Consider the following 13,473-nt stretch of genomic DNA (forward strand, 5'->3'; position numbering starts at 1 on the left):
AATGTTATGCTAAAATTAATAGATTATCAAAATTACCAATTTTCCCAATGAAACATCCTCTCTTTCTGACATTATAATTACCCCGTCCTCCAAAAGCTCCAGTGGAATGTGAATTATGAATAAAAGTTAATAGATACTATTACTTTATCCTGCCCACCCAAGGTCAGAGATTATAACACTAAAAATGGCACCATCAAGTGGCATTCTGTCAGGAGGCAAAAACGCGAGTGGATCAAGTTCGCTGCAGCCTGCCGTGAAGGTGAGGACAACTCAAAGAGGAACCCAATCGCCAAAGTAAGTATCAACCCCAAAGCATAAAATCAAAAATCAGAATGGATGGAGTTAAATTTTCAAAAGAACCTGTCTTTTAAATATTTTATGAACATATCTCACTGAGAAATTATGATGCAGAACAAAACTATAGCCATTCAGATTATGAAAATTGAAGCCATTAAAAGTATAAATTAAGAAATGTAGGCACTTGGGTAAACAGTTAAACATTGACTCACCACATTGGTGAAATTAATATACATGATCATATGCCACCCCAAACTCTAGATGAAAAAATATAGTGATTTATACAATGAATTTAATGCTCAGCACATTCACAGGAACTATTTCAATGTGTGCTACTTCTGCCTCCTGATTTCTTAGAATTGAATTCCTACTTTTGGCTTTGTTATGAACATTCACAATGTACCCTGTTTCATGCTCTCTTTTCCTTTGATTTTCCCTTTTCTTCCTTTTGCACACACATGCTCACACGCATGTGCACATGCACACACGGAAACATATCCCCACACACAGATTCACACATACAAACATATATACACATATATACACAAATTTACACAGAGATTTCCCCATAAGATTGCTTACAGTCATACAATTTTTTATCTGCAAGAGAGCCCTGGTTTCACATCCTCCTCATTTTCAAAATTAAAATCTTCTACACAGTCAGATAACTCTTGTTGCCTACATAAATCTACTTTAAACTTTCTTCTAAAACTTTACATTTAAAAAAATTTTTAATCAAAAGATCAAAGTTATGTAATAATATTGGTAAACTCCTTAAGACTGCAAGGAGTTCTCTATTCTAACCCCAACGTTAGCACAGAGACTAAAAATAATACGATCCATTGCAAATGTTGAATGAATGAATGCATGTAAGATGACTGCATAGATTTAGATTTATTATGGTGATATTTTACTTTTTTCTAATTTGGTAGAAACAGAAATTGAATTTCTTTTATTAAGTTGTCATTTACCATTGAAAATATAGAGCTGTTATTATTCCTCTTATCTAGGAAAATAATTCTCTATTTCCAGCATTTCTCAAAAGATAACAGATACTCACATTCAACAATTCTCAAGATAGTTGTCTTATATCAAACATAGCACTCTTGATTTGCTCCCTGTAATGTTTTCACCTGTGCTCTTTCTGCAGATTCACTCAGATTGTGCTGCAAACCAGCAAGTTACATACCGCATCTCTGGAGTAGGAATTGATCAACCACCTTACGGAGTCTTTGTTATTAATCAAAAAACTGGTGAAATTAATATAACATCCATAGTTGATCGAGAGGTCACCCCTTTTTTCATTGTAAGTGGGTGAATATGTATGTTCAGGCCTATATTATTTTTGGAATATCTTAAGCTCAGATCATATTTGATTTGATTTCAAGTCTCAATATTATGCATTTTTGATAGTCCCTTATTTCATGAGCATCTTATGACCCAAAAGAAACAAAAGATTCAGAAAGGAGTGTTTGCTTAACTGCCTTAGTAAAAATGCTAACCTCTGGTCACCCCCCGGTGTCAAGCTAAAGTGTTTGTTTGGAAGGGCAAGCACCTAACTTCTTTTACTTTAATTCAGTTGAGAATACCTGTTCCTCTTAACTCCAATGCCAAATGATGATTCTGGAGCTCCTGATGGAGCTTTTCCTGGGTGAACATACTTTATGATAAAATCACATTGCTCAAGCTCACCTGAACTCAGAATGTGCCTTGAAGATACTTTAATTCACCCTTAACGAATCTCACTCTATTCTTTACAGTTGCTGTGACAAAACTTCAAACCCTCCACCTCATTTCCACTTTATGAAGCTGACCTGTGACCAACTTCATTAAAAAGTCTGAGGTCCTTCATCACAAACTCCCACAATTAATTCTCTCTCCTCCAGTTCAGAAATGTTCTGAATTAAATCCAAAAATGGGATCGATTTTCTTCTTTTTCTCAACTGCTTATCCCAAAAGCTATCTATTTTCCCATAGTTACCTGTCCAAGAACCTTAATCAATCAGCTTTGTTTTTTCATCTTTCTTCTGCTTGCTCCATTGGCTGCTAATCCATTTCCATCTATCATTCGGGTCAACACCTGTTAATACTTGAAAAATAAAAATAAAGACATTTTTAAAACTTTCTTTGATCTTGTAACCTCTTCTATTCAAACCCCATAATTTTCCAAAATGCCTTCAAATAGTAATCTATGCTTGCAGGCTTTCACTCATACTGCTTTTCTGTATGCCTCAAACTACTTTAATTCCTTAGTCTTCTGTTCCAAGTCTGTATTCCTGCCTTGTCTCCCACAATGTTTCCCTGAAAACTCTAAATCAACATGCCAGCATATTAGCTTTTCTTGATGCACAATGCATTTTTATATGAAATATATCACATAGGCAAAATAGTATACATTACACTTACATACACCAAATAATAATATAAACACCCACATAGCCACACCTATCCCATGAATGCTATATTTCTCTGAAGCCCCCGTGTGACTCTCCTTTGTCACATTCTCAAGCCCCATAACCCCTATTCCTAATTCCAAACAGTGAGTTTTCACCACTCCATTTCCTTCCTCACGTGAATCCCTTTGCTTGAACACCCTGCCAATTCCCTGCTCCACCTGTTGAAATTTTCTTTGAAGATCTCTCAATCATTACATCCTCCTATGAAGTCACAGTAATTTTGTTCTTCCTTCGTGTAACTTATCGTGTTACCTTTTCTCAAATGGGATTTTGAGTTAGTGTTTGCCTCCCCTTACTGATTATAAGTACTACTTGTGTCTACCTTCAAGTAGGAAATAATATGTCTTACTGTTCTTTTAGTTTCCCACAATGCCTAACATAATGCTCAAAGAAAGCAAGAACTTAATAAGTATGTGTTGCACCATGTAATTATTCCTCTTTTCTCTCCTAGATCTATTGTCGTGCTGTGGATTCACTGGGCCAAGATTTAGAGAGAATTCTTGAGCTCAGAGTCAGGGTTTTGGATATAAATGACAACCCTCCGGTATTTTCTATGTCTACTTTTCTAGGACAAATAGAAGAAAATTCTAATTCCAGTAAGTAGTCTACTTTATTAAGTAAACAAGACTATTTGGCTTCCAGATCATTCTTAACAGCCAGACAACTAGAGGCTAAACTCTGTCAAGGTACTACATCACGAATGTAAAAGATAAGGTTGGAAAAGCATGTAGAACAGGAAGGCATTAAGAAATCTCCATAATGGCTTTCCCTTCAACTGTGGAAGCAGCTCCAACTGTCATACACAAGGAGCAACTCCAAAGTAATAGGAAGCATTTTCTCACACACAAGCTCTGTAGTAGATTCCTAAGGAAAAAATCCAAAAGTACTTTGCTCAATGGTGACAGAGTTACTGGGAGAATTTAGCCTCCCAACCTGACTACTTTGAAGGGGAATCTCATCCATTTCTATTCATACTGCGTTTTTTTCTTTGTTTGTTTGTTTTTAATTTTAACAACTCTAAAGTCACTCATAGAAATCACTTCCAGACAAGCTATTTGGTAGCCATAATCTTAAAGAGCTTTTCTTTGACAACAAATAAATGCAAAGCAAACATTGTTGCCCCTTCTTATATATGATTTAATAAATATGGGTTTGGTTTGCTTTTACTCAAGTCACTGATAGTATGTATTTGAAATGTATTACAAACCTAATCCTCTTTGGTCCTCCATGTAAAATATATTTAAAGCCGACCATCTCAAGGAATGATAGTGGAGGAGCACCAGAAAACCTAGAAACTAGAACCAGTATTTACACAAGGGCTTTAAAAATCTAAACGTGCAATTGCTTCCTTATGGATTACTGTAAAAGGCAATATTTTAACTGTCAAATATTCAGTCACTTGGGCGGGATAGTATATTAACTGCTTTGTGTACCATTGAAGATTGTCCTAGATATATTAAAAACACAGCAGAGATAATGTCTCATTTGAATTCAAAACTTCAACTTGCCATAGTTACTTTTAACTGTTAAGTGGTATAACTTCTTGTAAGTTCAAATAATTCTTACATTTTAATTCTATTCGTTAAAATACTATACCTACAGTCTAAACTTTTAAAAATGCTCCTATAAGAATGATAAACCATTAGCCAGACTCATCAAGAAATAAAGGGAGAAGACTCATATCATCAGAATTAGAAATGAAAAGGGAGAAGTAACAACTGACACTGCAGAAATACAAAGGACCATGAGAGATTACTACAAGCAACTATAGGTCAATAAAATGGACAAACTGGAAGAAATGGACAAATTCTTAGAAAAGCACAACCTCTGAGACTGAACCAGGAAGAAATAGAAAATATGAACAGACCAATCATAATATGAACAGACCATCAATTTCATGAAATTGAAATGATATAATATGAAAATATGAACAGACCATCAATTTCATGAAATTGAAATGATATAATATGAAAATATGAACAGACCATCAATTTCATGAAATTGAAATGATATAATATGAAAATATGAACAGACCATCAATTTCATGAAATTGAAATGATATAATATGAAAATATGAACAGACCATCAATTTCATGAAATTGAAACTGTGATTAAAAATCTTCCAACAAACAAAACCCCAGGACCAGATGGCTTCACAGGCGAATTCTATCAAACATTTAAAGAAGAGTTAACACCTATCCTTCTCAAACTCTTCCAAAATATAGCAGAGGGAGGAACACTCCCCAACTCATTCTACGAGGCCACCATCACCCTGATACCAAAACCAGACAAAAATGTCACAAAGAAAGAAAACTAGAGGCCAATATCACTGATGAACATAGATGCAAAAATTCTCAACAAAATACTAGCAAACAAAATCCAACAGCACATTAGAAGGATCATACACCATAATCAAGTGTAATTTATCCCAGGAATGCAAGAATCCTTCAATATATGCAAATCAGTCAATGTGATACACCATATTAACAAATTGAAGGAGAAAAACCATATGATCATCTCAATAGATGCAGAGAAAGCTTCTGACAAAATTCAACACCAATTTATGATAAAAGCTCTCCAGAAAGTAGGCATAGAGGGAACCTACCTCAATATAATTAAGGCCATATATGACAAACTCATAGCCAGCATCATTCTCAATGGTGAAAAACTGAAACCATTTCCTCTAAGATCAGACACAAGACAAGGCTGCCCACTCTCACCATGGTTATTCAACATAGTTTTGGAAGTTTTAGCCACAGCAATCAGAGAAGAAAAAGAAATAAAAGGAATCCAAATCAGAAAAGAAGAAGTAAAACTGTCACTGTTTGCAGATGACATGATACTATACATAGAGAATCCTAAAGATGCTACCAGAAAACTACTAGAGCTAATCAATGAATTTGGTAAAGTAGCAGGATACAAAATTAATGCACAGAAATCTCTTGCATTCCTATACAATAACAAGGAAAGATCAGAAAGAGAAATTAAAGAAACAATCTCATTTACCATTCCAACAAAAAGAATAAAATACCTAGGAATAAATTTACCTAAGGAGGCAAAAAGACCTGTATTCAGAAAACTATAAAACACTGATGAAAGAAATCAAAGATAACATAAACAGATGGAACGATATACCATGCTTCTGGATTAGAAGAATCACTCTTGTGAAAATGACTATACTACCCAAAGCAATCTACAGATTCAATCCCTATCAAACTACCAATGGCATTTTTCACAGAACTAGAACAAAAAATTGCACAATTTGTATGGAAACACAAAACACCTCGAATAGCCAAAACAATCTTGAGAAAGAAAAATGGAGCTGGAGGAATCAGGCTCCCAGACTTCAGACTATACTACAAAGCTACAGTAATCAAGACAGTATGGTACTGGCACCAAAACAGAAATATAGATCAATGGAACAGGATAGAAAGCCCAGAGATAAACCCACACACATATGATCACCTTATCTTTGATAAAGGAGGCAAGAATATACAGTGGAGAAAAGACAGCCTCTTCAATAAATGGTGCTGGGAAAACTGGACAGCTACTTGGAAAAGAATGAAATTAGAACACTCCATTACACTATACACCATAATAAACTCAAAATGGATTAAACACCTAAATGTAAATCCAGACACTATAATACTCTTAGAAGAAAACATAGGCAGAACACTCTATGACATAAATCACCACAAGATCCCTTTTGACCCACCGCCTAGAGAAATGGAAATTAAAACAAAAATAAACAAATGGGACCTAATGAAACTTCAAAGCTTTTGCACAGCAAAGGAAACCATAAAGAAGACCAAAAGACAACCCTCAGAATGGGAGAAAATATTTGCAAATGAAGCAACTGACAAAGGATTAATCTCCAAAACCTACAAGCAACTCATGCAGCTCAATATCAAAAAAACAAATAATCCAATCCAAAAATTGGCTGAAGACCTCAATAGACATTTCTCCAAAGAAGGTACACAGATTGCCAACAAACACATGAAAAGATATCCAACATCACTAATCATTAGAGAATTGCGAATCAAAACTACAATGAGGTATCACCTCACACCAGTCAGAATGGCCATCATAAAAAATCTACAAATAATAAATGCTGAGAGGGTGTGGAGAAAAGGGAACCCTCTTGCATTGTTGGTGGGAATGTAAACTGATACAGCCACTATGGAGAACAGTATGGAGTTCCTTAAAAAACTAAAAATAGGACTACCATATGACCCAGCAATCCCACTACTGGGATATATCCTGAGAAAACCATAATTCAAAAAGAGTCATGTACCACAATGTTCATTGCAGCTCTATTTACAATAGCCAGGACATTGAAGCAACCTAAGTGTTCATTAACAGATGAATGGATAAAGAAGGTGTGGCACATGTATACAATGGAATATTACTCAACCATAAAAAGAAACAAAACTGAGTTATTTGTAGTGAGGTGGATGGACCTAGAGTCTGTCATACAGAGTGAAGTAAGAAAGAAAATCAAATACTGTATGCTAACACATATATACAGAATCTAAAAAAAAAAAAAAAAAAAAAAAGGTTCTGATGAACCTAAGGGCAGAACAGGAATAAAGACACAGATGTAGAGAATGGACTTGAGGACATGGGCAGGGGAAGGGTAAGCTGGGACGAAGTGCGAGAGTAGCATTGACATATATACACTACCAAATGTAAAATAGATAGCTAGTGGGAAGCAGCTGCATGGCACAGAGAGATCATCTCGGTGCTTTGCAACCACGGAGAGGGGTGGGATAAGGAGAATGGGAGAGAGACACAAGAGGGAGGGGATATGGGGATATACCTATGCACATAGCTGATTCACTTTGTTATACAGCAGAAACTAACACACTGTAAAGCAATTATACTCTGATAAAGATGTTCAAAAAAAAAAAGAATGTTTGTTGTAAAAATTCACAAAATATGAATAAAAACAGAATAGAAATGCATTCTTTGCTCTCCCTAGCACCGTTTTTCAGGGACAAGTACCATCACTAGTTACTTAGGTACATACTTTCTATAATAATGTAAATATATATAAATGTGTTTCCAAAGAAGAAACAAATGTGACCATATTTTACATACTTATCCACAATGTGAGTTTTTATTGAAATATATTTTGAACACATTTCCATATTAGGAAATACACGTTTCTTCATTCCTTTTAACAATTTCATGAGATTTCATTATATGAACGCACCATAATTAATGAATTAATTGCCTCTGAAAACATTTTAAAAAATGATGATGAAATGAATACACACACAGAGATTGAGAGAGAGAGAAATGGGGGTTGGTAGTTGGTGTCTACAGACAGTCCAATTGTGCTTGGAACAGAGTTGATTGTAGAGAAGTCTAGTTTATGAATGCTGGAAGCTTTTCACATTCTCCAGTGTTCTTCATCAAAACTGCTAATAAGTTTACTGGAAAAAATGAGGGATAGGACAAAGTATGTAATTAAACAAGCGTCTTTCTAAACCTACTAGTTACGTAGCATTTTACTAGAGACCACGCAAAATACAACAATAATATATATTTATTGAATGTGCATTATTCAATAGGAACTTCACATAACTTTCTTCATATAGATGTTTAATTCTTTCATGAACTCAATGAGGTTGGTACTATTATCATCCCTGTTTATAGATGTGGAAACTGAGGCCAAGATCACATAGCTAGAAAGTGCTATAGTTGGGAATGAGTTGGTCTGGACTTATATCATTTTGTTTCACCATAGCAGCCTTTTAAAAAAAGAATTATACTAGAATAAGAAATGGAAAGGCAGAAGAAAATATTTCTTTGTTTTTTAGCTATCAGTAATGTCTAAGGTTCCTGGTAAAATGTGATCTTTTCATCAAGACAAAAGTATAGAAAGGAGCTAAGATATTGGTATGTCGAAGCAGTAGAAAGGGAAAATGGTTGAGTGCCCATTATATGGACCAACTAACCCTAACACCTTGTTGGAAAAACAATATATATTATACTACAACAAAAATGCAAACTGTCCATTTGCAATCAATTTCTCCTGATTTCTAGATACACTGGTGATGATACTCAATGCTACTGATGCAGATGAACCAAATAATTTGAACTCAAAAATAGCCTTCAAGATCGTAAGACAAGAACCTTCTGATTCACCAATGTTTATTATCAACAGATACACTGCAGAAATTCGAACAATGAATACTTTTCTGGACAGAGAGGTAATTCTTTTTTCTTTGAGTGAGTTGTAGTCTCAAAGGAACTGATTCTAAAAGCAAGAGTTCTAAGGAAAAAAAAGAAAACAGTACTTTAAAATTTTAATTACATAACATTTTCACATAATGGTAATGACATAAATATCCGTGAGGTGAAAAAAACAGGAATCCCTCAAATAGATTTTATACTCATTTTTCATTTAATCCTACTTATCATTTGTCTCAATTTAAGAAAACTACATTATGAGAGTACATAAAAATACACACAAGGTAGATGCAAAAGCTCCTTTTTTTAAAAAGTATGTCCTATAATGAAATAAATTTAAGAAACAATTGCTATTATGTCTCCCATCTTGGTGAGTCATAATGCGTGTGAACACGGTAGGAGCTCTAAGAATTTTTACAGGCTAAGAGACTTGTTTATCTTTCTTTTTTTGTTTGTTTTGTCTATTTGTTTGTTTATCTTTCTTTAAGCCAGCATATCCTAGGCGCATTTAAGAGAACCCTTTATTTTTCTCTTCCTATATCTCACCTACTGGCAGCCCAATGAGTACTTTGGGAAATGAATCACAGAATCAGAATGATAGATAGGAATTAAGTAAAATCCAGACCGGTCTGTTCATTTACAAATAAAAAAATAATTACTGATTGTTACCCAATTAGAACCAGCATTGCATGGTTTCTGTAATGCCATGTGGTCCCTTGTTTTAATTTTAAAATATCAACTTTTTCCATTATATTTTTTAATGTGGATAGAATATAACTGATGTGCATATATTTTAGGGTTATAAATGAGTAAGTTTTATTTTCTATTTGATATTTAATTAAATTTCATTTTAAGTATTATAGTTATTTTAAAATGACATCTCCCTGCTAATGATTCCTAGATTTAGGATAAATTAGATTATTTTAACACTCTTTATTGATCCAAATGCCATCAGTTTCTAGGTTACCATTATGTCCTTTTTTACTTGTTTGAAAATTACCATAAGAAGAAATTGACTATTTAGGTATTTCTCTCTCAAACTTTCCTAAAGAGCCCAGTGGGTTTCCTTTAACATGAAAAGAGTTGTAATAGTGAAGAGTTCTAAAAAGTAAAGGAACTCTGCAATCACTGGCAAGCCACCAGAGCATATATTTTATTCTTTATAATTTTTATTTTTTATTGGATTATAGTTGATTAACAATGCTGTGTTAGTTTCAGGTGTGCAGCAAAGTGATTCAGTTATACGTCTAAATGTACCTATTCTTTTTCAAATTCTTTTCCCATTTAGGTTATTACAGAATATTGAGCAGTGTTTCCTGTGCTATACAGTATGTTCTTGTTGGTTATCTATTTCATTTTTTTATTATTTTTTTAACTTTTTATTTTTTATTGGAGTATAGTTATTAACAGTGTTGTGATAGCTTCAGGTATATAGCAAGGTGATTCAGTTATACATATACATGTATCTATTCTTTTTCAAATTCTTTTCCCATTTAGGTTATTACAGAATATTGAGCAGTGTTTCCTGTGCTATACAGTATGTTCTTGTTGCTTATCTATTCTATTTTTTAATTATTTTTTTAACTTTTTATTTTTTATTGGAGTATAGTTATTAACAGTGTTGTGATAGCTTCAGGTATATAGCAAGGTGATTCAGTTATACATATACATGTATCTATTCTTTTTCAAATTCTTTTCCCATTTAGTTTGTTACATAATATTGAGCAGAGTTCCCTGTGCTATACAGTAGGTCCTTGTTGGTTATCTATTTTCAGCATAGCAGTGTGTACACGTCAGTCCCAAGCTCATAATCTATCAGTCTCCCCACTCTTCCCCCACTGGTAACCATAAGTTCATTCTCTAAGTCTGTGAGTCTGTTTCCACTTTGTAAATAAGTCCATTTGTATCATTTATTTTTTAGATTCTGCATATAAGTGATATCATATGATATTGTCTTTCTCTGTCTGACTTACTTCACTTAGTATGATAATCTTCAGGTACATCCATGTTCCTGCAACTGGCAGTATTTCATTCTTTTTAATGGTTAATATCCATTGTATGTATGTACCACATCTTCTTTATCCATTCATCTGTCAATGGACATTTAGGTTGCTTTCATCTATTGTAAACAGCACTGTAACGAACATTGGGGTGCATGTATGCTTTCAAACCATGTTTTTCTCCAGATATATGCCCAGAAGTGGGATTGCTGATCATATGGTAGCTCTATTTTTAGTTTCTAAAGGAACCTCCATACTTTTCTCCATAGTGGCTGTACCAATTTACATTCCCACCAACAGCGTAGTAGGGTTCCCTTTACTCCACACCCTCTCCAGCATTTAGTTTGTAGATTTTTGATGATGGCCATTCTGGCTGGTGTGAGGTGATATCTCACTGTAGTTTTGATTTGCCTTTCTCTAATAATTAGCGATGTTGAGCATCTTTTCATGTGCCTTTTGGCAATCTGTATATCTTCTTTGGAGAAATGTCTATTGAGGTCTTCAGCCCATTTTTGGATTGGATTGTTTGTTTTTTTTGATATTGAGCTGCATGAGTTGCTTGTAGGTTTTGGAGATTAATCCTTTGTCAGTTGCTTCATTTGCAAATATTTTCTCCCATTCTGAGGGTTGTCTTTTGGTCTTGTTTATGGTTTCCTTTGCTGTGCAAAAGCTTTGAAGTTTCATTAGGCCCCATTTGTTTATTTTTGTTTTTATTTCCATTTCTCTAGGATGTGGTTCAAAAGGATTTTGTTGTGATTTATGTCATAGAGTGTTCTGCCTATGTTTTCCTCTAAGAGTTTGATAGTGTCTGGCCTTACATTTAGGTCTTTAATCCATTTTCAGTTTATTTTTGTGTATGGTGTTAGGGAGTGTTCTAATTTCATTCTTTTACATGTAGCTGACCAGTTTTCCCAGCACCACTTACTGAAGAGGCTATCTTTTCCCCACTGTATATTCTTGCCTCCTTTATCAAAGCTAAGGTGACCATATGTACGTGGGTTTATCTCTGGGCTTTCTATCCTGTTCCATTGATCTATATTTCTGTTTTTGTGCCAGTACCATACTGTCTTGATTACTGTAGCTTTGTAGTATAGTCTGAAGTCGGGGAACCTGATTCCTCCAGCTCTGTTTTTCTTTCTCAAGATTGCTTTGGCTATTCGGGGTCTTTTGTGTTTCCATACACATTGTGAAATTTTTTGTTCTAGTTCTGTGAAAAATGCCAGTGGTAGTTTGATACAGATTGCATTGAATCTATAGATTGCTTTGGGTAGTATACTCATTTTCACAGTGTTGATTGTTCCAATCCAAGAACATGGTATATCTCTCCATCTTTTTGTATCATCTTTAATTTCTTTCATCAGTGCCTTTTAATTTTCTGCATACAGGTCTTTTGTCTCCTTAGGTAGGTTTATTCCTAGATATTTTATTCTTTTTGTTGCAATGGTAAATGGGAGTGTTTTCTTAATTTCACTTTCAGATTTTTCATCATTAGTATATAGGAATGCAAGAGATTTCTGTGCATTAAATTTGTATCCTGCTATTCAACCAAATTCATTGATTAGCTCTAGTAGTTTTCTGGTAGCATCTTTAGGATTCTCTATGTATAGTATCATGTCATCTACAAACAGTGACGGCTTTACTTCTTCTTTTCCATTTGGATTCCTTTTATATATTTTTATTCTCTGATTGACGTGGCTAAAACTTCCAAAACTATGTTGAATAATAGTGGTGAGAGTGGGCAACCTTGTCTTGTTCCTCATCTTAGTGGAAATGGTTTCAGGTTTTCACCATTGAGAACGATGTTGGCTGTGGGTTTGTTATATATGGCCTTTATTATGTTGAGGTAGGTTCCCTCTATGCTCACTTTCTGGGAGTTTTTATCATAAATGGATGTTGAATTTTGCCAAAAGCTTTTTCTTCATCTATTAAGATGATCATATGGTTTTTATTCTTCAGTTTGTTGATGTGGTGTATCACACTGATTGATTTGCGAATATTGAAAAATCCTTGCCTCACTGGGACAAATCCCACTTGATCACGGTGTATGATCCTTTTAATGTATTGTTTGATTCTGTTTGTTAGTATTTTGTTGAGGATTTTTGCATCTATGTTCATCAGTGATATCAGCCTGTAGTTTTCTTTTTTTGTGGTATCTTTGTCTGATTTTGGTATCAGGGTGATGGTGGCCTCATAGAATGAGTTTGGGAGTATTCGTTCCTCTGCAATTTTTTGGAATAGTTTCAGAAGAAGAAATCCGTGTTAACTGTTCTCTAAATGTTTGATAGAACTTGCCTGCAAAGCCATCTGGTCCTAGACTTTTGTTCGTTGGGAGATTTTTAATCAGTTTCAATTTTAGTATTTGTGATTGGTCTGTTCATATTTTCTATTTCTTCCTGGCTCAGTCTTGGGAGATTGCACCTTTCTAAGGATTTGTCCATTTCTTCCAGGTTGTCCATTTTATTGGCATACAGTTGCTTGTAGTTGTCTCTAATGATCCTTTGTATTTCTGTGGTGTCCTTTAT

At 34.4% G+C, this 13,473-nt stretch overlaps 1 protein-coding gene across 1 annotated transcript in view; it reads left to right on the forward strand.

The window, feature by feature from the left end:
- The window catches only part of DSG1 (desmoglein 1), a gene marked incomplete at both ends in the record, with an annotated part of 44,475 nt that overhangs the window by 16,020 nt on the left and 14,982 nt on the right, over positions 1-13,473 (forward strand). Inside the window, 4 exons of the mRNA XM_081252594.1 lie at positions 163-294; positions 1,448-1,603; positions 3,205-3,349; positions 8,805-8,971. Coding sequence (XP_081108720.1) covers positions 163-294; positions 1,448-1,603; positions 3,205-3,349; positions 8,805-8,971 — 600 coding nt within the window. The remainder of the gene's footprint in view (positions 1-162; positions 295-1,447; positions 1,604-3,204; positions 3,350-8,804; positions 8,972-13,473) is intronic.

The sequence above is a fragment of the Mesoplodon bidens genome (assembly GCF_964165515.1).
Source record: "Mesoplodon bidens genome assembly, chromosome: 13".
NCBI classification, from domain to species: domain Eukaryota; kingdom Metazoa; phylum Chordata; class Mammalia; order Artiodactyla; family Ziphiidae; genus Mesoplodon; species Mesoplodon bidens.